The sequence below is a fragment of the Gorilla gorilla genome, chromosome 13 (assembly GCF_029281585.2).
Source record: "Gorilla gorilla gorilla isolate KB3781 chromosome 13, NHGRI_mGorGor1-v2.1_pri, whole genome shotgun sequence".
Lineage (NCBI taxonomy): Eukaryota > Metazoa > Chordata > Mammalia > Primates > Hominidae > Gorilla > Gorilla gorilla.
In genome coordinates, this window is record NC_073237.2 from 59768329 (window position 1) to 59794226 (window position 25898).

General features: G+C 42.9%; 1 protein-coding gene across 4 annotated transcripts in view; it reads right to left on the reverse strand.

Annotated features, from left to right (window-relative positions):
- Positions 1–225: 225 nt before the first annotated feature.
- Positions 226–25898, reverse strand: part of RCL1 (RNA terminal phosphate cyclase like 1) — a 64924-nt gene continuing 39251 nt past the window's right edge. For 2 of the 4 annotated variants that reach the window (XM_004047769.5, XM_055350624.2), the window contains 4 exons: positions 19955–20080; positions 16634–16790; positions 11752–11855; positions 226–1168 (listed from right to left, as the gene is read on the reverse strand). In XM_004047769.5, the coding sequence (XP_004047817.2) occupies positions 1018–1168; positions 11752–11855; positions 16634–16790; positions 19955–20080 (538 nt within the window). In that variant the 3' untranslated portion in view covers positions 226–1017. Of the gene's footprint in view, positions 1169–11751; positions 11856–16633; positions 16791–19954; positions 20111–21449; positions 21543–25898 lie in introns of those variants that run through there. The other 2 variants (XM_019034056.4, XM_019034055.4) reach the window with 2 other exon arrangements.

A 25898-nucleotide genomic window follows, 5' to 3' on the forward strand; every position in this document is an offset into this window, starting at 1 on the left:
CAAACTTGTAACATGCATAGCATCTACCTGGGCCCCTCCATGTCCACTGTGAGACAGGGGAAACCAATATAAACACGAAGTTCTTGCTGCTTGCTATGCTGAGTAAAGTTCTTTATCTCTGACCCAGGATCCTCATGTCTTCTGGTAGCATCAATAAAAAGGTAATAATCTAACTTATTAGCTTGCAAGGGTAAAATCCCAGACCCTGACTCTATTACACTTAGATCCTTAAATGAGGAGATTTAATGTCTTTACATTATACATTTCAAAGGAACAAAACACCCTTTATGAATTTTCTCATGGAGATAGCATTTACATCACAGAGCTGTTGTGAAAATAAAATAAGAATGTATAGCACACCTGGAATATAAAAAAAATCCCAATAACTTACTTGGACCCCTGCAGCCACCCATCCGTCACATATAAATACAATGAACCAGATGAAGATCAGTGTCTGTGTCCATGACAGCAATCCATTCAGAAGACAAAAGATAAATAGTCTAATATACCAATTTCTGACATTTGCTTAGCACTGCAGGACTCATGAAGAGCTGCCACTCATATTATCTCATTTAATCCCTACAACAAAAACCAAGGCTCAAGGAGGTGAGTCCTTGCAGAAAGAACAGTAACAGACTCCACAGATTTGGAAAACAGCCATATGACAGAGGGCCAAGGAAGCCTATGATAGTAGGCTGAGGAAGCACAGCTGAACTGCAGCTATGAGACTATTCTAGCAGCACGACTGTGGCCTGAAGGAACATTCTTCCTCCAGGTAAGGCAAGGGAGCTCTCATGGTGACTGGGCCCCTCCTGGGCAATGGCAATGCCACTGGAGAAACAGCTGGAAACCACATGCTACAGGGATGTCTTTTATTTGTATATTGATATTTCTTCACAGAAAATTAAGCAAGTGGCTATTCTGTCCTGGATTAATCCATTTGGACTTGGTCCCATTGGTGTCCGTGGCAGCTTCTGCTTTGTCTGTAGGCACTGGGGCCTTATCTTGTGATGGTTATCACTTCAGGGTCTTGCTAAGGTTGGAGAAGCCAATGCCAACACAGGTCATCAGCACTTTATCTCCACCCTTGAGTTCTTCACCACATGGCTTGGTTTCAATTTTAAACATAATCTGGAAAAAGCTCTTCAAATGCCGCAAAAATTCTATCCTAAAAAGGAAAAAAATAAATAAATAAAAAGAAATTCATTAAAAAAAAAATTATCCTCTACCACCTAGAATCCAAGGTTTTAATTTCCCAGACCTAGAGGGCTGAAGTTAAGACCTTCTCATCAAATCTGATTAAATAGTACTTCCTTTCAGCCAGCCAGTTTCCAAAGAAGATTTAGATAGTTTGCAGAGATACACACAATACAGCAAGATAAATTAAACTGGGGGGGAAAAGGTTAGAAGTTAGTACGTGACACATAAGTCATTTAGTTCAGACCTAGTAGAAAATGGACATAAATATGGTGATGACTTTTTTTTATAAGAGATGGGGTCTCACTATGTTGCCCAAACGGGCCTCAAGCTCCTGGGCTCAAGCAATCCTCCACCTCAGCCTCCTGACTACCTGGGACTACGGGTGTCCCAACATACCTGGCTTAGGCAATGATTTTTGAGTGGCCTATACAAAGACAGAAACACCTATTTCCGTGATTCACAGCACCATGACATTCAAAACAAGCACAATGACTACTGATGCTGAAATAGACAAGTCCCTCCCTTCATTCTCCAATAATACCCTTGCATTTACTTAATATTTATCAAGTGCCTACTGTATGCTAGGCACTGTTCTTGGTGCTGGGAATATTGCACTCAAATGAAAAAAAATAAAAATAAAAATCCTTCCCTCAGGAGGATTTCAATCTAGTGGTATAGATAGAGACTAGATAAATAAATTAATTATTCCTGAAAAGTGCTATGTAATGTAAACAAAGCAAACAACACAGACGGGGAAGCACTGTGGGTATGACAGTATTTGTACATATTTGGCAGAAGGCAATATTAAATAAGGTGGCCAGGGAAGTGTGCACAGTAAACACGACAAGGACAATGGCATCACAGGGCGATGGCATCACTCCAAGAGTACCTTGGGAAGAGCAATTCTGTGGATGAGCCGCAGTGCAGGTACACAGGCTTCTAATGGTCTCGCCTGGCAGACCTAGCATCACCCCAGCTAGCCTGACCATAAGACTCATCTGAACAGTTCATTAAATACACAGGTTCCTGAAGGTTATGGTGAACTTGCAGCTGGTAGGAAATGTCCATACGGAAGAGCCCAGAATCATAGGCCACACACAAAGCTGATCCCTCCCTACCCTCCACCAGGCCCTGTGCTCCCCAGTTCATAGAGGACAGAAATCTATGTTGTTAACAAGAATCCCTGGCAAGTCTCATTGGGCAAGGTTAGGGAACACTGGCTTAGTGAAGAATGATGGTTTCCACACCTATAGTGAAGTATTACAAAAACCTCGCACTGTACTGTCTCCTAATCAAACCAGCCAAACTCTCCACTCTGGCCAGATGGTTCTCAATCTTGACTGCACATGGAATAACTTAAGGAGCTTTAAAAACACTGACGCTAAACACATAGATCAATGGAAGAGAATTGAGAGTCAAGAAATAAACCACACAGTTATGGCTAATTTCCTCAATGAGGAAAGCATAATCATTGCAACAAATGATGCTGGAACAACTGGATATACACAGGTGAAAGAATGAAGTTGGGCCCCTTCCTCACATCACACACAAAACTTAACCCAAAAGAGATCAAAGTCATAGCTGTAAGAGCTAAAACTATAAAGTTCGCTAAAGAAAATACAGGAGTAAATATTCATTACCTTGAGCTAGGCAACGGTTTCTTAACCATTTCTTAAATACAACACCAAAAGGATGGCAATAAGAGACAAAATAAACAAATTGGACTTCATCAAAATTAAAATACTTTGTGCATCAAAGCACACCATCAAGAAAGTAAAAAGACAACCTACAGGACTGGAGAAAAGATCTGCAAGTCATACATCTGATAAAGGTCAGGCATCTCAACTATATAAACAACTCTTACAACTCAATAATAAAAAGACAAATAACCTAATTAAACGATGGGAGAGTACAGGCATGGTACCTCACACCTGTAATCCCAACACTTTGGGAGACCAAGGCAGGCAAATTGCTTGGGGCCTGGAATTCAAGACCAGTCTGTTACGACCCCCATCTCTACAAAAAAATTGTTTTAAAATTAACCAGGCATGATGGCAGGAGCCTGTAGTCCTAGCTACTCAAGCTATGATTGCACCACTGCACTCCCACCTGGGCAACAGAGTAAGACTCACTGAAAAAAAAAAAAAAAAAAAAAGGGAGAGCTAAACGGATATTTCCTCACAAATATCCAACAAGCACATGAAAAGATGCTCAACATCATTGGTTATTAGGGAAGTGAAAATCAAAACCACTATGAAATATCACTTCATATCCAATAGGATGGCTATAATAAAAAGACATACAATAACAAAAGTGTGTGTGAGGAGGCAGAACCACTAGAACCCTCATACACTGCTGGTGGGAATGTAAAACGGTACAGCCGCTGTGGAAAACAACCTGGCAGTTCCTCAAAATGTTAACCAGGGAGTTACCATAGGATACGGTAATTCTACTCTTAGGAATATGTACAAGAGAAATGAAAACATACACCCACACAAAAACTTGCATGCAAATATTCATAATGGCATTATTCACAAGAGTCAAAACGTAGAAGCAACCCAAATGTCTACCAACTGATGAATGCATAAAATGTGGTATATCCATTCAATGGAAGATTTTTTTTTTCTGCCATAAAAAAGGAACAAAGCACTGATACATGCTACATCGATGAACCCTGAAAACATTATGCTAAGTGAAAGAATCCAGTCACAAAGGACCAGATAGTGTATGATTCTATCTACAGAATATGAAAAAGCCACAACAGGCAAACCTATCACAGAGGCAGAAAGGAGATTCGTGGTTGCCTGGGGCTGGGGAGCAGGGGAAGAATGGGAGGCACTGTGAGCTGGCACAGGGTTTCTTTCTGGGGGTAGTAAAAATGTGCTAAAATTAGATTGTGGCTGTGGTTACACAAGTCTGTGAATACACTAAAAAACCTTTAAACTGTGTACTTAAAATGGGTAAATTGTGTCATATGTGAATTGGTTCTCAATAAAGCTTTTTAAAATAAAGAAATCAATACATATTTGCCATGCTATAAAACAAATGATCCTGGTTCTCACCCCTACTCGGTGTATACCAAACTACATATAAAGCCTGCCTTGATGTATTTCCCTCCCATCCCCATCCCTCTGTGCTAAGAGCACTGATCTAGTTAAAGGAAGGAAACAGCTACATGGAGAAAAGGGGGCCTGACAATTCCTGACCCTGTGGCTGAAGTGACCAGTGCATCAGGGGCTAAGAGATGAAACATTAACAACCCTAGAGGGCAGGAGTTCTGGTCAGTGCTGGATGCTCATAGAAAAATCTCCCAATTCCTTGCTTTCCTTCCACCTAGGAATGTGCAACTTCATCTCGACCTTTAAAATAACATCCCATTTGTCAACTTTTCTATGAAGCCTTTCCTAGCCCATAAACCCTACCCCAAACGATCTTTCCCACCCCTCCAGGTTTCCATAGCATTCTCTGCTCATGGTGTCTAATTAAATGCTTATGTATCACTGTCCCCTTCCCCCTCATTAAATTATTTAAGTATCTCAACGGCAATGCTCTTCTCCAACACTGAACCCGTTATTCAAACAAGGTACTGTATAAGGTTCTCAGTAAAGAGGCACTGAATAGAATTTAGCCTCAGTAAAGAGGTTCTTCTCCATCACTGCACCCGTTATTCAAACAAGGCACTGTAAAGGTTCTCAGTAAAGAGGCACTGGATAGAATTTAGGAGTTGGGGTAATTTTCAGAAACAATTTTCAACATTCTTGGCAATTAAGGGAAGTCAGCTTTCCCTGCTGGCTTTCCTGTCTTACTAACCAATCAAATTTCTGTTGTCGTTGTTGCTTTCTGTCCATCCCACCATCTCCCCCATCCTGTCCTAGGGAAAAAAGAAAACACAGCAAACCACAGATAAACAGTCCACATCTGTGGGCAAAGCTTCCAGCTGGCGGCAACCCGGAAAAAGCCAGCCATCTCACCCACTCATCTGCATCTGAAGGAGAAAACAGATTGGTCTCTCCTTTGCTGCTGCCTCAAACTAACACAGGCCTGGGGCATGCTCTGCTCCCAGGATCTCACCCAGCCTACTTCACTCTGAATCACTCAACTGTGCTTGAAAAACCAGACACCCTCCCAAGCTGGCAGAATTTCTACGGGCCCTCAGCTTGCTTCTGATCTCTTGGAGAAGGATGGGAGGAACACAGGCTCAAGTGTGCAGGCCTGTGTATTTGCAAGTTTGGGGTATTTGTAGCCTTTGGAACAGTTAGAAAAAGCAAAGTTAGTTCCACTTTTTACATGATGTTCTGCCAACTCCTCAGCCTGTCCAAGGAAGACTGGGTAAGAGACTAGATTAAGGTACATTTCAGAATCTTTCCCCCACCTCTAGCCCCATTCTCCCTATGTCTCTGGTAGCTAGGATATTGAAGAGCAAAAATGCTCAGAACCTGAAAAAAAACCACAGACAATATTAAATCCCAGCAAACAGCCTCCTTAAGAAAACGAAAAGCAAATGAAGAGTAAGCTCGTCCTGTATCTACATGCACTTGAACAAAGTCTTGTCCAGTGCTGATACACGTCCTTCTCCACAGCCCAACAGCTCTCCACAGCTGCAGCTGCACTGAGGCACCGCCTCTTGAGTTCATATTTCCCTGCCCCTCTCTTCCACAGCACTACACTGGAGATTCACACTTCCTAGACACAACCACACAGCCACACAGCCAGGGCAAAGAGAGACCCACCGCTCACCGAGAGCAGCTCTGCCCCTCAATGAGTAACCATGCACACAGCGCAAATAGCAGCTTTTCAGAAGAACCATTCTAGGCAGTAGGGGTCTATGCAACTCCTGTGTAAAGGATTTTAACACCTAACATAGAGAATGATTATCTGCAGTGAGGCTTTTTTTTTTCCCCAGGACAAAATGATTTTCAGAAAACAAAAAGCAACTGACTTTTCTACGAAAGCCTCTAGTCCATCTGACAAGCAGGTTTCAGAGAATTCTGGAGCACAGAGATAACTTTTCCTGTGTATTTTTTTTTTTTTTTTTGAGACGGAGTCTTGCTCTGTCACCCAGGCTGGGGTGCAATGGTGCGATCTCAGCTAACTGCAACCTCTGCCTCCCAGGTTCAAGTGACTCTCCTGCCTCAGCCTCCCGAGTAGCTGGGATTAGAGGCATGTGCCACCACGCCTGGCTAATTTTGTATTTTCAGTAGAGACGGGGTTTCACATGTTGGCCAGGCTGGTCTTGAACTCCTGACCTCGTGATCTACCCGCCTCGGCCTCCCAAAGTGCTGGGATTACAGGTGTGAGCCACCGCACCCGGCCTTCCTATGTATTTTCAAAAGGTGAGTTGTTCCCACTGCCACTGCTGGTCAACAGGAAAGGCCATGAGGCTTGTGGTCATGGGTCCGTCGAATCCCAACTGACCAGGATTTGACAGGCTGCCAGATCCCACCCTTAAACACAGCCCCTCCCACCAGACCCCTCTTTTGAAGCATGTGAGAGACTGGGGTGAAGGCAATCATGGGGTGAGCCCTCTCTCTGGCAGCTCCCACAGGCACAAACCACAACAGAGGGTCCTGCGTCCTGCTCCACTAAGCCACCTGGTTACTATGCCACTGGATATGGGACAGAGCTGGGGGTACCTACATCTCAGGTGTAAGGAGATGCTCTGGAAGTTGAGGGGAAAGATCTGGAGATAAGAAAAGGATCTGCTCAATGGAGTCCCTATAGTCATTACATGGCAGCTTTTAAATATACTGCTGATGCTTTTTCTGCTGAATAGAGGCTTTTCCAAAGACAAGCTGACCTCTGCTCCAAATGAAATTACTACATTCAGTTACTGAGGCAGCAGGAAACAGAGAACTAGGCTAGCTGCACTGTCAGGAGATGGGGTCCCAGGCCCAGTTCAGACAGGATCTCACCATAAGCAGGTCAGTGGCCTCTTTTTTATCTGAGAAGGAAGGCTATCACTTGCTTTTACCATACACCAATTATGTTCTAGGGCTCAAACATCAGGTGACAGGGCTTTACAGTATTTAAACGCTTCACAAAACTAAGACATAGTGGTACTGTGCAAGCTCATGGAATGCAGTGAGGCCACTGACCCCGAGGAGACGCAGGCTTGGCCGGCAGTTCCCAGTTTCCCCACTGGTTTCCTCATTGGTTCTTCAGAGGGCTGAGCTTTAGGCTGAGTGGGCTAGGAAGCCCCAGTCAGTTGGTGTTTAACAAGGACAGTGTCTTCTAGCTCCTAAGCACTTCCACAGTCATGGAAAAAGGTCATTAATTAAAGTTAGAAAAAAAAAAAGTCACGGTTTATTTTAGATTTCCAACTAAAGATAGAAAGAGATCATTTTACAGCAGAATTTGAAACGAGGACTTTGCTGAAAAGATGTAGCATGGCATCCTGCCTCAGGCAAGGTGCTTGGAGTCCAGCGATATGCATGGAATCCCAGCTCTTACATAAGAGCACAATGGGTTGGCCGGGCACGGTGGCTCACGCCTGTAATCCCAGCACTTTGGGAGGCCGAAGTATGTGGATCACCAGGTCAGGAGATCGAGACCATCCTGGCTAACACGGTGAAACCCCGTCTCTACTAAAAATACAAAAAATTAGCCGGGCATAGTGGCGGGCGCCTGTAGTCCCAGCTGCTCAGGAGGCTGAGGCAGGAAAATGGCACGAACCCGGGAGGCAGAGCTTGCAGTGAGCTGAGATCGCACCACTGCACTCCAGCCTGGGTGACAGAGCGAGACTCCGTCTCAAAAAAAAAAAAAAAAAAAAAAAGAGCACAGTGGGTAAGGGAAGCAGTGACTGGAGGAGACCGTCCAGGTCTGAACCCCACTTACTGTCTGTGTGACCCTGGGCACGTAACTTGACCTCGCTGTGCCTCAATCCCATCACCTGTAAGACGGCGCACATGATAGTACTTGCCTTTTTTGCCCTTATGAAGTTATGACGAAAACCAAATAAGTTATTATGTCTGAGTGCTTAAAACAACATCTTGCACACAGTAAACACAGTGTTTTTTAAATAAACATCTACCTTACAGAATTCTTAGGATCAATAAGATGTGTGTAGTTTGCTCAGTAATGTGACTAGGGGAAGTCAGTCATAAAAATAATAACTAGAAATTAAAATGTTTTAATCCATAATTTAAAATTAATGGATATAGATTTATAGGTAGCTGGGCAGACCACTTACAGATGACTTAAACCCTAAAATCACCCAAAGCAAGTTTACTAGGCCTCCTGGGGTTCAAAGTGACCTGACCGGGCTACTCTGGCCACACTGCCTCTGGGGTAGTCCTGCTCCTCAAGGAGCAGTTAAAAAAAAAAAAAAAGTGACCTGACCAAGGGACTGGACTGCAGCAGGGTGAAGGGGTGCCCAGGCAGGAACCATAGCACCCAGCACTGACAGCTCCTCAGGCATGTTGCCAGGAGCACTAAGCATCTGACTTAATCTAAGCTTCGTTCCATCTCCACAAGTCCAGGACTTCAGGACCACGCACCTTATCTACAAATGACACCAAGGCTCCAAGATGCTAAATACCATTTCCACAGTCTCCTGGTGGCGCGTGGTAGAGCCTTAAGTCCAGATAGGCTGGACTCCAAGGCTTGTGCACTGGCAGAATGCAGAGAGCTCTGGTAACTGCAGTCTCATTCCACAAACAATTTCTGAAAGTGCTAATTAAGATGCATCTTAATTTTTGCTATTTTTCTTGCTGTTAATCCAAAAGTATAAATCCTCCCTCCCTAAACTGTAAAATTAAGCTTGTTGAATGGAGGGTGCAACTACTGTCACTAACTGTAAGCCACCTAAAACTCAACAAATTTAACAGAAATAGAATCTTCATATACCAGTGATTATCCAACAATATTTTATTCTACTGAAAAAAAATCTCTTGGGCCTTTCTAAAAGAGTTTCACATTGGCCGGACTTGGTGGCTCAGGCCTGTAATCCCAGCACTTTGGGAGGCCAAGGCGGGTGGATCACGAAGTCAGGAGATCGAGACCATTCTGGCTAACATGGTGAAACCCTGTCTCTACTAAAAATACAAAAAATTAGCTGGGCACGGTGGCGGGCGCCTGTAGTCCCAGCTACTCGGGAGGCTGAGGTAGGAGAATGGCGTTGAACCCGGGAGGCAGAGCTTGCAGTAGGCGGAGATTGCGCCTCTGCACTCTAGCCTGGGCGACAGAGCAAAACTCTGTCTCAAAAAAAAAAAGAGTTTCACACATACAGACTTACTTTCTCAAGTAGCACAGAAAACCACCAACAGCAATCCCAATGCTCTTTACATAGACATTTAAAAAGCTGTTTTACACACACGAAAACAGGTCCAAACTGCTTGAAGAAATGCTTTTTTTTTTTTTTTAAACCAAGGAAGGTCTTGCTTCTGGTTTTCTTTAGAAATCTGAGGTTTCACAAAACAGGTTTCTATGACTTTAACTGCACATAAAAATAAATGTGTTAGTTTGGTCTCCAAAGCTCTTGAATCCATTAGAATGAACTATTCCCCCACCATGATGGTCCTCACCGTGGATTTCATCCCTTTTTTATCCTCAACTGTACTCACAAATACAATGTTAACTTTGCCTGCTGCATCCTGCCTTTGCCCTTCATCTCTTTGTGCTGCTGGAGCTGTCCACAGTGATTAGGGGCAGAAAGAGTACTAAACAGATCTAGCTTTCTTGAAAATAGACTCCCTTACCTGTTCTTATGCTAGCTTACCAAAAAGAAAGGAGGCTTCCCTTTCCCACCCTGGCAGACCCGTCTGCACAAAGCTCTGGGAGGCAGCAGAATATCTCCAAGCCCCAGCCTCAAGATACATCATCTTACAATTTGTGCTACTCCTTTAAAGCTCCATTCAGAGCAGGACACTGTTTTCACAGGAGAGGAAGTCATTTTATGCAAGTTTTCTGGAAGAAAAGACACTACAATTAATGTTTGGTGAGAAGATGTGTTGAAGAGGACACAGGAACTTTCAAAAATGTCCAGTCATATCTTGAGCATCTCTGCAAAGCTTGAAAACATTATACAGGTCCTGGAGCCAAACTGAAAAATCTCCAAAAGCAAAAGAAAAAAAGTGTCAAGAAAAAAACATATATGTATTCCATTTTCACAGAATGTTCTGCCAAACCCCATGCCCCAGGACCACACACATTCAAGACAACACCCCATACCTCATACCGTGTGTGCAAGCAGGACTTCCCCAGGCCTGAAGCAAGGGCTGGGAAACGGCAGCTACGAGCCCAGCTATAAAGCTGGCGGGGCCACGGTGGTCACACAGCTGGCAGCCGCCTCCAGTGAGCTCTCTACAGGAAGCGAGTCTCTGTACCTAGGGTGCCATTCTTCCAGCCCTCATCTCCTCTCCAAGTACTTAACTACCAAGTCTATTTTAGCATTGTTTACTACTGATGTTACCACGCCATATAGGATTACTCAATTTTAGTTATCCTGTCCTACGAAATACTTTTACACAAGCTATCAGGAGATAATATGGTCCTTACCAGTTTCCTGCTTATCAGTCTTCCCTCTCTGCTAACAGAATGTATTCTCTTCCATTTTCCTGTTCTAAAAAAACCTCCCACCACGAATTCCAAAAAAAAAAAAAAAGAAAAGAAAAAAAAAGCCTCCGTAAGAATTTATTTCAAGCTCCTGGTTTTCATGCCCCCAAAGCCATGGCCCAAGGCTGCATAGCCCCACCGCAGTCCTCAACCCTTTCTCAATGTGATGGCACCACCATTCTTCAGTTATCACAGTACTGTACCTTTCAGATATACAGCATCGGTACCATGATAACCGAAAAAGGACAGTTCAGTCTCATATCTACCTGAATATTCCCTGCCACCCAGCTCACCAACCTCAGATGGCCCATATGATGATCTCTAAGTATGCAAGCACGTGAAAACACACACACACAATGTCAGTACTCAAATAGGCTGTTTTCCGCAACCTCATTTACTATCAATAGGAAATGCTTCTTTCACAGTGTCATTTATAATTCAAGTCTTCTGACACCCTGTTCTTTTTGAAGAGTGCTTGCTTTTACACCACAGCAGTCAACTTCTGCTAACATTCAACGATCCAAACTCACTTCTACAATTCCCTACTAGTCCAGTAGCATTAATACAAACTCTGTCTTTTGTCATCTTTTCCAGTGAGCTCATACCCTATCATCTTAGACAAAAAGCCTGTTTTCCCACAGCAAGTTAGACAGCTAAGGAAAAGAATGATTAAAAAAAAAACTAGTAACAAAATCCAAGCTACACCAAACCAGGAGTTTACCTCTAACCTGGAAACAAAATCTAAAGCACGAACAAAATAACTGCCCAATAGAGATCATGCAATTTCAGTTACCTGGGATTAAGGAAGGAAAGAAATGCAAAAATCCTTGTATGTAAAAATAAACACCAGGTTAAGAGTGACAACTGCTGGCTGATTTGAGGATAAACACAAGCAGGTGTTCATAGTGCAGGCTCTGTGCAGCACAACACCCTTTGTCATTTTGGGCAATGAGAAAATTAAACTGGACAGAATAACGAGGTTGAAAAAGAATAACTTACGTGTAGGGAGAGAGAGGGCCTAGCAGGACTTTGGAAACATCCTGCTGTCCAAGGGTCATGAGTAGTAGCACCAGGCTTTGGTTGGTCGAGTCTACGCATCCACCCTGTAAACACAAATTAATAATTCTACAAACCAGAAAATGGAAAGCCAACAAAAGAGAGGAGGAAAAAAAAAAACCAGAAACATACACTCATAATATCAAAATCCAAAGTTCAAGCAACAATAAAACAGAATACAGGTCTTATGAGAGTAATCGTTGTATCAACTAACTGTAGAGGGTTAAACTAACAGTTAATTAGAGCAACTGTAATAGTTGAGACTATCAGAATGAGACTATCAGATTCAAATCTTAAGTGAATCTAGTAAAAAAAAACAATGAAACTTTCCCTTTATCATTAAAGCAGCAGCAGGAGGACATCATCTTTATTGAGTATATGCAAAAAAAAAAATCTTAATCAGTTCTAGAAGCTGTAGAGTTAATACCAAGGGTTAAGTGGATGACGCTCATATTTATTTAATCTGTCACAGAACAACAGTCTATCTGACATGAAACGGCCTTTTCATGGCCTTACTTTTACACTTATTCAAATACATTCAGGAAACTGCTTGCCATACTCTATTAACTTCTCTCCTTTATCTCTTCCTGAGTTCCTTAAAACTGAAGAATTGTTAAGGTTAGATCCCTTCATTCTTACTACTTATGTATAAAATTATGCCTTCCACCCCCTTTTCCTTCCCTTTCTTCCAAATTAACAAGCAGAACAGACTTCTCTTCAAACACTTTCTCCTGAGGTACAACTGCTTAGGTTGCCTTTCTTCCTTTGTTTTTCATTTTCTCAGCCATTTTAACTGTTTTGCTTCCACTAGACGCATACATAAGCATACAAACACGCATTCTGATCATTCTTTCTGGAATAACTTTAAAACATATTGTACATAGTCAAAGAAGGATGACCTTGAATTTCTACATATTTTGCACAGGTCAAAATTAGAAATCCAGTCTGACCAAGGCACGTTACTACCCAAGGCTAGACTGAACAGGATAGGTGGCCAGCAGTGTGGTTCATATGGCTACAACTGCCCCTGCCTCCTTTTTAAGGCATGTAGGGTAGGAAATAAATCCATTTTCAGATACAGACACTCTGAAATTCTCTGGCTGTCAGATATCATTTAGTAGCCCTAATAATGGTGAAGGAAATAAGGATTGATCTTACTGCTAGCCTTTATGAAAATCTATTGCACGTCCCTAAACTACCTTAGTTAATAAAGGACAGAAAACAACATTTAGATCACATAGCAAATTCTAGGACAAGGAGAGTTCCTTTTCCTTTTCTACCCAAAAAGAAAAACCTGACCCATGGAAAATATGACAACCAACAAAACTGTTTTACAGATCTTGCTCCCTTTCATAAGACAGCCTAAAATTAAAGTGTTCTCTTCAGTCTCTGCTTCCTATCACTGTTGTTATTTCACCATTCACTGGACCAATATTTTAATGCAATAGATAGCTAAGGTCCCTGTACAGCACATCATGGAGGAAGTGGTATGGGTTATCACCCTACCTATGCCAGGGTGGGGAGGTGTCACCTGCCAGATACCTGAGGGGGGCTTTAGGACTCAGGACTACTTGAGCCAGCCCTTGAGAGATGAGCAGGGTTTGGGGAGGAAGGAAGAACAGAATGATGGGGAAAAATAAAATGCCAGGGCCAGCAAGGAATGGCCAGGCGACCAGCCTGGAAGGCACCACTGCTGCCTGTGGAGAAGCACATACACCACAGAGAAGGTGAGTAGCCCAATTAAGGCAAGGCTTTCCGAAATGGGTCGAGAATTCTGACTTTGTCCCAGGAAAGTGAGAAGCCAGTGAAGGTCTCTGTGCACATGAGTGAAGAGATCAGATCAGTATTTTAGACTGAAAAGGATGTTAGGATTTGGAAAGAACTTCTCTGCTAGAAATGCAGAGAGCCAGTGGCCATAATCCAGTTGTGGAGTGGAGCAGGGAGGCAGGCAGTGATTAGAGCAGTGAAAAGGATGGAAAGAAAAGGCAGTTCCAGAAAGCCTGGGACAGAATCAAGAAGGCCTGGTAACCAATGAGGCATAAATGGAACAGGGGGGATTAAATCAGAGGCTTAAAACTTGATAAATAGCACCTTCAAAAGGGATGGATTTTTTACCACTCATTCAATCCATGTCACATCACAACTCTACAGAAAATTATTCAGAAAAACAGGAAGTATTTCCATTCTTTTAATAATTAAAGATCATAGACATACAAAGGAAGTTTCCTGAATAACTGAAAGAAAACGAAAGAAACTTGGTCCAGGCACAATGGAAGACTGAAAGTAGATCTCAACTAAAGAAAAAAAATTGCCAGGCACGGTGGCTCAAGTCTGTAATCCCAGCACTTTGGGAGGCCGAGGCGGGTGGAACACCTGAGGTCAGGAGTTCGAGATCAGCCTGACCAACATGGAGAAACCCTGTCTCTACTAAAAATACAAAATTAGCCAGGCGTGGTGGCACGTGCCTCCAGCTACATGGGAGGCTAAGGCAGGAAGATCACTTGAACCCAGGAGGCAGAGGTTGCAGTGAGCCAAGATCACGTCACTGCACTCCAGCCTGGGAAACAGAGTGAGACTCTTCCTCAAAAAAAAAAGAAAAAAAGAAAAAGAAAAATATTAAAGAACCTAATTTAAACTGCTTGTTTTTCCTCTTGTGGACTGGTAGGTGCTTTTACCCTGAGGCTTATAGCCTGCTACTTATAGGGATATAAACCCCACACTCTAGCTGTGCCCATAGGCTCCTACTGGACTATTGTATAATGTGATGCTTCTAATTCTCCCAAGGTCTATTAGAAAGACATGGAAGTGTCCCCATAGTTAGAGAGAGGGCCACTACAGGACCAGCCACGGCCAGACACTACAGGACCAGGAAAAGAAATCCTGCACAACAAGGGACCCAGGGAAACACATCACACGCACTGTTTCCCGCCCCCCTACAAATAAGTAGACCACAAACCTCATGAATTAAGTAACTGGCAGGGCAACCTCTTGATCATCTACCCCAAACTTTTAGTTACTACCCATTTTTAACAAAATTATTAAATTTAGCATAAAAAAGTAAACTGATTTAGCACCAAAACATCTGAGGCCAGATCGTGACTGCACAAGACTTGTCAAAGAATACCTCCTCCTTCAAGAAGATTTCATCTCCTTCTTCTACTATTTCCCAGGTGAATGCCAAGTAGAGGGGCTGGAGCTACTCTCCTGAAAATAAAACTATAGGTCCACTGTCTTCCATTTTTAATTAGATGGTCATTAAATAGAGCCATTTAGGACCTGGAAATTTTAACTAATTCTGAAACAGCTCATTCTCACGTGTTCCATCTTGGACCAATGAGACATTTTCAAGAACACTGACTTGGATCAAGGGAGTAGACTATAAATATAAGCTGTTTTCCACCGTGAGGCCGGTCTGAGGATCAATACCTATGGCTAGTCAGGCTTTACCCTACCACCCTGATTAATAAACTGAACCAGTGGCAAAAGGAAGAATTAAAAGAAAAACTACATTGCCACTTTACCTGTTTTACTGATTTTATTTAACTTGGCTCAGATGTGATTTTTGCTACCTTAAACGAGAAAACTTACTTGGAGACCAGAAAGATGCCCAACAACTGAGAAGAAATACACAGAACAATACAAAGACAGAAGTCTCTTCAGCTCCTTAGGGGAAGAAGAGAGATGATTTACAAACATTATACACCATACAACAGCAAATCACCTAGAGTATAGTTCTTGCTGATGCTCAGTTCAAGAATCTGGGACCTAACACACAGAGCAGAGAAACGACCACCCTTCAGAGCCTTTCCTGGACTCTGCATGTCAGAGAAAAGGTTTCACCTTCTTGATGTGGGACCAAGGCAAAAGACAGTGCAGCCTAACAGAAATCTTGGACCCAGATTTGTGACCCTCTTCTAACCAAGAATAGGGGATCTCAGGGAATATATCTTTTAGGAAACTGTATCTTATTCTTTCTGCCATCATCTTTCCAAATTTCTCCCTTACTTTAGGTCACCTCACCTATTTTGAGGAAACAGTAAAAGTGTGTGCATGCATATGTGCCCGTTGCAATGAAAGGATCAACAGAGAAAGACTGTGGCAACTGAGAGGGCAGATTGGTCTCAGCTGTGTCCCACCAGCAGAGCTGCAGAAGCAAAATGACAACTGGTTGAGTCTGTCTTCAACATCAGTTTACCCCTTCTCTGTTCCATGTTCTTAGGTTTTCCAAAGCTTCTGCTATGCTGTGCCACAGGCTTGTCTTCCCTAGTTATTCTGTGTGTTTTTTTTTAATTTTTTTCTTCTTTTCTGATACTTATCTGTTAACTGAGATTCTGTGCTCTAGAATGCATTGCAAAATCTAGCCTGTTGCTATTGTTTTATATATGAATCAACTGTCACATACAAATCCAGATTTCTAGCTTCTCTTAAAAGATCTAAAAAGAATGAGTCCATCTTCCCACATGGCAGCAATCGGGGGGTGCCGGGATGGTACTCTCTTTGGCTAGGGCAGTGTGTCAGCCACCACCTTACCTTACCTGCTTCCTTTTTTTAACCTTCCCTTTCCTTTATGACTGTTCCAGTTCTTTCCTTGGCTCACTGTTAAAACTTACCTGCCCTGTGTCTCAACCCAGTGGGGCTAGATCTCTACTCACTGACTGGTTGAGCTAATCAATTAAACCAGTTAAGGCTGAACTGCTTAATGCACAGGAACAGATTATCTCCTTGGCTTGAGCCCTTGGAAGAGGATGAAAGCTGCCAAGAAATGAGAATGAGAAAACAAACTGCTTCCTGGTCACTCCTCTATCAGAGGAAGCTGTGGACATACCCTGTAGATTTCCTCCAGCAGCAGCCGGGCACAGTTCCTGCCAAGGTCCTCTGGAAGTACTGCTGCTCCCTGGCCCTGGGGGTTGGAGGCCAGTTCAGCACTGAGGAAGGTGCCACTGGTGGTCTCAGCAACCAGTGACAACCCAAAGCCCGGAGACCTGGAGATACAAAGGCACAAACACTGAGTAGGGTTAACCAAGTGAGGTTTCCACTCACCAGCAAACAGAAAGAGAAGACAAACATTTTTTTTGACGGCACTGTGTTCAAAGGCTTCTTTCTGGCTGCATTAACCTCATAGAGTTGCTACTAGTTTACTAGCTGACCAGAAAAGAAAATCAGTCCAAAAACAAGCATCTCTCCACAAAATTTTAAGATTTGACAGCTCAATTCTACTTTCCCAATGCCTGTTAAGTAGACACATCATCAGGAAAGGTGTGGCGGCCTTCCCAGCACTAGAATCCGTATGCAACCACAACACAGACCTGCCCCCTTTAACACAACTCAACACACGCTCACACAATACTTTCTATGTGTCTGGCAGGAGACTAGCCAAAATACTTGTTTCACTAAAACTATGCATAAAATTAATGTTTCGAATGCACTATATGAGCTCACTATATGGAAGAACTATATTAGTCAGTCCTTAGATTCTTAAGGAAAAAAAAAATTTGCTTGTCTATGCAGTCGAAGGTTAACAACACCTGCCAAGGAAAGGGGGTGCAGTGAGTTACCCATTTAATCAAAGGTTCTGGGAGGCACTCTGAGTTATGCTTAACAATCTAACACTGTGCTATCCACCTATCATCATGGGACACCTAGAGAATTTTAGCATAATCCCAAGTTGCCTTTGAGTCACCTGACCAGCAGAAGTGAGAGGGTGTCCAGCAGTGGCTGCAGGCAGTGGCATACAAAAGTGAAGATTAGAAGATGAAGGGGAGAGAAAGCAAGACAAGGTGCCACTGCTGCTTTACCCCATTTACCGGCATTTCCCAAGAATTTCCATCTGTGTGAGTTTTCTAAGGTGTATTTGTCATTACAATAAACTTTATATTTAATCAGGATTATTCCATTTAACACAATTTAAGTAACTTTAGAAAAGACAAAGAATATATATTAGGTTCTATGTAAATTACTCTAATTTTTCTTCCCAACTTGTGGGAAATATGTGTTATCAGGCCTATTTCAAGTTAGGCTAACCAAGCTGCTGGTCATCAGGTGACCTCATTAGAGATCTGCACTGGTATAGTTTGCAAAGGCCAGCCTCCACAGCTTTCCTTGGTAAAGGACCCAATTAAGACAAAAAATAATTACTGTGAGAGTTAAAATGGGACCACACTGGACTGATGTGCATTCTGGCCAAAGCGCTGACATAGGCCACCAAGAACTGCTGTCCCCTAAGGTTCTAGGCCATGGCCACAACATAAACTCTTACATCTGAACAAGCCTGACTTACTGGATACTTCACTGAATCAGAAGAGAGAAATACCCATCCATGACTTTATAATTTTAATAACAGAGAAGGAAGAGCACTATTAGTCATCTGTAACTGGAGATTTAAAAAAACCAAACACAAATTTAAATCCCACATTGGTTTTACATGTAATTTTTAAAATGGGGCTTGGAGTTGATGGCCCACAGTCTACATCATGTCCATGTCTTTATCTACGTGTAAGGCTTCTACTCACCATTAGTAAGTATGGACTTGACCACACTCTAGGGTCAGCTGAGTCAGTGGTATAACAAAAAGCCACACTATAAGCTGGTGGCAGGATGGCTGTCAGGCCTGCTCTGCTTCATTCCAGGACACTTTCTGATAAAGCGAGAGGCAAAGCAGAGAAGGGACTATCGAGATGAAGCCATTTAAGACAGCTTCTGCTGCTATCTGTCCTCCCCCATCCCTCAGAAATCCCCTTTCTCCAGAAAATAGCTGACACATAATTCTAGACCTGTGGCCAACAAAGGAGAGTAAAGGAAAGAACAGCATCAGGAGCTACCATTTCTGTAGGACTTACCATGTGACAAGCAAGGTATTAATGGCTTATATATGTGATCTTTACAATAACCCCAAAACACAGGCATCATCACCCTCAATGTATAAATGAGGAAAATACTGCTGTTACTAGAATATAAACCAAAGATTTAGGAACATCACTGACTTTTCCAAGCCAGAAAGTCCAGCTTTGCCCACAAATCCTTTCCCAACCCCAGCGTTATGACGCCACCAGCTTTGTTGCTTTGGACTATGAGCCTCCACTGTATTTCTAAAACTACCTTCATCTTTCCATTGGGCCTTATAAAGGTCAAAGGTTGTATAAAACACTCACCCCCCTCCTTTACTCTCTTTTCCTCTTTTTGCTGAAATTAAAAGAAACCACAGGTGAAACAGCTGTGAAAAAGGATCAGCTGTGGCATCACTTAAGAAGAAGTTGACTTCCTAACCTACAACAGTTAACCCCAGACTCTAATTTTCTTATTTTTAGGAGACACAACCTGCAAAGCCTCAGATCTGAAGTGAAATGATGCCCATTCACACTGAAATGATTCAGTAAAAAACAAAAACAAACCCACAAACAAGTGAAGCAAATTTGGCAAAATATTTATCGTTAACTATAGGCAGCAGGAGTATATCTCCGTGTTCACTGTACTATTCTTTGATCTTTTCTGTATGTTTAACACTTTCCTATTTTAAGAAAGTGGCTTTAATTGCTTCTCTAACTTCCTAGTTGCTAAATACACAAGCAAAGCCTAAAACAGGTATCTTCATTACATAGAGCATCATTTTTTAAGAACTTATTTTCCTTATTTAGAATTTTTTTCTAATTTTTAAAATTTTTATTTTTTAGCAAAGCAAAGGCTTTCACTAAACCAAATTCACGTCTGCAATAACAACTTTCTCTGGATGTAAATATGTTGTTTACACTGATGAAGAGAGATGCTGACTTACACTTAGATAACAAAAGATTTTAACCCTATACTATTATTTACTCAGGGTGGAAGAACCTGTTCACTTTAATTTTTTTGTTGGAACAGAGTGCAGATGGAATTTAAAGCCTAAAGCATTGTGTATTAATAGATAAAGGTTTTAATTCCCCAAGGCTAGGAACCAGACCCTTAGCTTCCAGCTCTAGCCACTGGGATGCTTTCCATGTGACAGGCACTCAAGAAATGCCTGTTGGTGACAATGGCAGTAAGTCAGAAGGAAATTGATTCTGAAATTGTTCTTCCTCTGGCTGCGCAACCTCAGAGCTGGCAGTTTTAACTTCAACTAGAACAGGCATGTGAAAAAGCTGCAGAAACAGACTTCAAAAACACAGATACTTACTTCCCAGAGTTGACTCCTTTCATGTGATCTGTGTAAATATAGATATCAGGTATGAACTTGTTGAGGATGCTCCTTGCAGAATCCACAATCCGGTTCGCCATCTGAGGTGACACACGTACAGAGTACCTGCAGCCTGGAGTTAAGGATGTCATTCTGCTTGAATTCCAGGACAGAGAAAAATCAGTTATAAAGCTGGCAAGTATTTGTGGAACCGTAGTAACAAACTGGGACTTCCAAATCTATTGTTTTCCAACTGAATTTACTGAATTAGTACCATAATTAAATTTTTTTCATTATTATAAAAGGTCATGGCAAAAACATCCAAACAATAGAGAGAGTGGAAAGTATAAAGCTGGAGGTCCTCAACCCCACCCCCTGACTTCCTACCCACACGCTTCCCCTAGAAATGGTTCAAGTCAATTTTGGAAGGTGTAAAGACACCTGCCTCTCTGCAGGTCATGATCCAGGCTCCCTCTGAAGTACAACACCTAAGAACACTTTCTATTCTCTGTCCATTCCCACTGCTGTAGCCAATGAGTCTCTCTCTTAAGAACCTAAGCCCAGAACAGACACCACACAGGACCTGGGCGATCCCAATCTGACTCCTGGTATGCTGATGGGAGAAGCAGAAAAAGTTCAGTGAAAGAACATGGTTGCTGCTATTTATAAATATATAAAAAGGTTTTTCTAATTTACAGGGCCTATTTTCTACTATTTAAGAATTAATTACTCCACTTGTGGATAACACAGCCTCCTCACACCTGCTACCTTATGGTTAAAATATTGATAATTAGCACTCCTACAACAGGGCACCCCATAAAAGAAAGGAGGAAGATATTAGTAACTCAAGTGAAAAGATTGGTGCTTGAGGAAATGGAAATTATTGCCTAAAACTAGACTTTATAACAGAAGCTGGCATTCCCCAACCACACATGTCAAAGAAAAAGTAAGTATGTATTGAGCACTTCAATGTGCAATGTATGGTCAAGAGATGGCTATATATTTGGAACTAAAAAAATGGAGAAATAACATGTGACCTTCCCACTACCCTGATACAAACCCCACGTGACAAGTCCAACAGGTAGAACGAGGTATATGATCTGCCCAATCCAGCCCAATGTTCAAGAACTGCTGACAATAACATATTTAATTTTCATCTGAACTGCAGAAACAAAGTGCTCAGAGACGATACATGACCTGATCTATCTAGCTCCCTTTTTTGACCCATCCTGAACTTCATACTAAAAGACCAATCTTCCTCATGCTGGTGACAGTCTCTCGGTGGCTCCTGATCCTCCCATATCTTGTTGTTAGAGCCCCCAGACTGCTCAGTTGTGTCCATCTTCAGCTCTGCACCATCAACTCCTTCCACCCATCCAAACTGACCAAATTCCTCAACCTGAGCTGCTTTGCCCCATTCTCCCAGCCCGAGGTCCCAATCTCTCTCCTGCAACCCTCCAGCCGGCACCCAAGTGTTGGCTCCACTTGAACTTACCATACATCTCTCTTCACATATGCACATTTTGTTCTTGCTCTTCAATGAGACCACACACTCTATAAGGGCAAGGGCTTTACCTCTGTAATCCCTCCCAACTCTCCAATACACTATTTTTGTACTCAGAAATGCTCAATAAATATTTAACTTGACTCAAAGGACAAACCTGAAATGAGGAAAGAGCAAAGAGGGATTTTTCAATACACACACAGCCCAGTTACATCACCATCTCTTCAGTCCAGAATGTACTTTTGACCACAGACAGCTTAGACAAACAGTCCTGGATCTCATACCCTTTGGACCAAGTGGGTGCTGTCCTTCTGAGGTCTGAGGCTGCCCACTGTCCCCAGGAAAGCACAAGAGATGTCACCATCCTAGCACATAATCCCACAGAGCTCATGGCTCCCAAAGTTCTTTCACATCTATTATCACCTTACTTTATGCTCACAGTAACCCTGTGTTGAGAGCCATGGCTCCGAGTTCTAGGACTTACATTAAAGACAACTAAGACAAAAAAACTAAGACACTTGCTCAAAATTAAACAGATCTGACTCCCAAAAAGCATCTTCCTCTTCTCACCCATCCCAATACAAAAACAGGAAGGTTAACAAACAGTACGAATTCAGGGCCTACAGAATCCTATATTAGAACTCAGGCAATGAAATGAAGAAGGCAAAGGAACTTTAAAGCCAGTTGCTTAGAACCATCTGGCTTGGCATGGATGTCCTACTAAGGAATGGCTAACAGCCCCCAAGTTCTAGAATCAGATTATCTCTGTTCAAGTCCAAGCTCCAGCAAGCTGCATCACTCCAGGTTAATTGTGCTAACTTCTCTGTGCTGTCATTTCCTAATCAGTAAAAGAAGGATGATCATAACACTTTCCTCACAGAGTTTGGAGGCACAAATGAAATAAAATGCATGTAAAGCTCTTAATGCCTAGTGTGTAGCAGGAGCCCAACAAATGTCAGCTATTGCTTTTCTTTATTACTTATCCAAGATTCAAATCCCAAGCAGAGGTTCTTATTCTTTCAAGAATCAGAGAACTCTCTGAGAATCTGATGAAAGCTATGGACCCTCTCCTGAGAAACATATATACTCACAATTTTGCAGAACATTTTTCAGGTTTATGAACCTCCTAAAGCCCATTTATGAAAACCATATTAAGAACCAATACCAATGTACAAGTCCATAGCTACAGTCCATATGGGACTCCCACTCTTCCCCTTCCCCAATGTTCCATGTCAGAGAAAGCTAAGAGGGGTGTGTGTGTGTGTTACAGTAGGTGGAGATAGAGAGAGCTTGATTCTCAAAGTACCTTTCCTACAGTACTTTGGAAAAGAAACTAGATTATCCCACGAATTCCAACTTATCCCCCTTTACTGCCAGCTTTTTCATTTAATTCTCATGTACCAAATCATGAGCTCCTAGGACAGCACTGCAAAACTAAAACAGAATATTCCTTTCTCTTACACCCCACATAAGGCAGGGGTGAGAAAGAGTGGGTGGCATTAAATAAAAGGTAACTACTGTGTAGTCACAGCTGCTGGCAGGAACCAACACCAGCTCCCTCTGGGCCCCGGCTGGTAGGTCATCTTGTAGAATGCAAGCGGGAAAAGATGCACTTTGGAAGTAATTCAGTTAAAACCACAAATGCACACAAGAGAGTGGGCCTCTTTCTCCCAGTCTGAGCCCTCCCATGGGAAATACAACCTCCAAGCTTAGTCCAGTAGTCAATCAGCCTTGCAAGGAAAAAAACCACAAAACCAACTCAAGCTTTTTCCAAAGGCAGCTCTTTTTTCCCAGGCTCCAAAACTGGAGAAGAGGGCGATCTCCATTCAAACCAACATTCCTTTGAGGTGTTTGTGAAATGGGCAGCTCTGCAGAGCAGTGGCTGAAATGTTTGGTTAACAGACAGGGATCTGAGAAAGGGCACTGTGTCAACTCTCCTGGGGAGCCAGGAGGAAGCCTCAACCAGTCAGAGATATATTAGGGATGATTTCCATGTCCTATCCCCTGCCTCCAGGGAGGGAGGAACTTGGGACCTCACAAGTCTCTTCCCGGCTCAGGTTCTACACAGGGAAGGTTCCAAGAACATTAGAGGGAGAAGCCAGGGAGGAACATAGTTACACCCAAGGTGCCCGGCACTACAGCTCTTTTAACTTTTATGTTCTCCCCTGGAAAACCCTTCCCCATTTCCCAGCATCATCATCAAAGGACATGACCATCTGCACACCCAGAGAGAACAAGGGGGACCCCACTGTGATGAAACCCATGTTGTTATGACAAGATTGTGTCAAAACAGAGCACACTGCCAGAAATCACATTTCCAGACTACAGAGACTGGATTCCAAACAAAGTTCACGGCCGCCAATACAGCATTAAGGAAACACATCTCAAATAAGGAGGAAAAAAAACAACTACCCCCCAGACAAACCCAAAACAGTACTGAAAGTGTATTCCTGTACACTTATTGGAATGTATTGGAAAGTGTATTCCTATACACTTATTACACTTTTTTTCACCATTGCCAAAAATGTTGTGGTTAAAGCCATTAACCGCAGTGTATTTGGCAACGGTGAAAAGCAAAAAACAACTCAATGGCCATCAGCAGGATTTGATTTTGGGTTCTATATATGGTGGAATACAATGCATCTGTTAATAAGAATGAATTCAAGTAGAAAAGGCACATTTGGTTTCAAAAACACACACCTAGTTACATTGCATTTCCATTTCTTTGTAACCTAATTAACCTTATTCCAGCTCCTCGGATTTGGATATTAGAGTTGAATATCACCTTAGAAAGTCACCTGGGCAATGTAACTATGCATCAACCTGGGGGCTCCTAGGAAAGGAACCATTTCTCCTTTTGCCTGTTCTCTCCTGGTACACACAAGGCTTGGCGCTTACATGGGCTGGGCGACAGCCATGCAGAGAACAGACCATAATCCAGGAAGGCTTTGTTATTATGTATTCCTGTGGTTTTGATGATCCTTAAGAAGAACTTCAGGCAGCAACCCAAGTTTGAGCTTCTATCTTAACCAGCAGTCTCTCTACACATGGCTCTGCAGCCCACCCTACTCCCTGCCCTTCACCACTTACTGTTCAAGCTATTCGAGGCCTCTGAAAAGACAGTCCATGCTATGCCTTTCTTCCTCCAAGTAATACCATTCCCAAACCTCCTGAGAAATACAAAACCCGACCTTAAGCATCCACCCCAGCCCTGAGAAGCAGGCTTTCTGGTCTGCCCCTCCTTGTCACACTCCCGCCAGGAAAGTCATCCCACAGCCTATCTTGCTGTATGGCCTCCAACACCTGTTCCCACCCAGATCCTGTCAGCACCTAGAATTTTACCACTTTTAATATCTGAAATCCCAAAACAAAACTCCCTAAACACAATCTCTTGTCCTACACAGTACATGTATCTATTTCCACTAGATCTGATCTTTAAGCCTGTTAAAGTTTCTCATCCCTTGACCTGCTTTGTCCAGGCTGGTGAGCCCCTGTGACAATCCTCAGTGAGGAATGTACTTCACAATGCTCCAGCACCCACCCTCCAACTGTCCTCCTGTAGGACCCACCCACCTTGCCAACCTGCATCCAACCTTGGATGAAATTGGTCCTCCCACGTTCTCTACTCCTCCCTCTAGGCTGCCAACTGCCACTGGATATAGCCACATGGCCATGCAGCTGGCACTGTGTTAACATTACACCTTCAGCAAGGACCTTACTGCTGGAACACAGCCTTTTTCTTATCTTCAGTTATGATGCTCCACTGTGAAGGCACATCTTTACCATCCTTGTCACACTCTCTTATCCTACCCTGCCCATCCCCTTACCCTCAATCCCATCCTAACTCGGTAACAACTGAAAACTCATCCCAACCCCCTTCCACTCACCTCCACACAGCTCTACCTGGAGCCACCCTTACCGTATGCCTGTGGCCTTGAATCCATCCCCTCTCAAGTAAGAATAAAAAGAATAGTAGTAACTATTTACCCAATGCTGCTTACACACCAGTGCCTCCTACTGTGCAACTATGATCTCATTTTACCTTCATGACAGTCTCGCACAGCAGTTATAACAGGACTAAAGATATATGGGCAACCAAGGCTTAGGGCCAAATGCTTCCATTGGTAAGTGGCGCAGCCAGTGTCAGCACCCACGTCTTTCTGACTCCAGCACCTGGGCTTTTAATCAGCTCATTACTTTGCTTCATCTACATTAACAACCTACAAAAACACTCAAATCCTTACCAATCTTTTTGTAAAAGGGAGGGAGTCTCCCCCACTCTCGCTTCATCAAGTTACTCCCTCATCCTTCCTTCTCCTTCTCTTTCCTGTCAAGATTCTGTAAAGAGTGGTCCCCACAAGCCGCTGTTTCCCTCTCCTTCACACCACAACCCAGAATTAGTCCCTTGGGATCGGGATCCAGCACTCTTCCCCAGGGCAT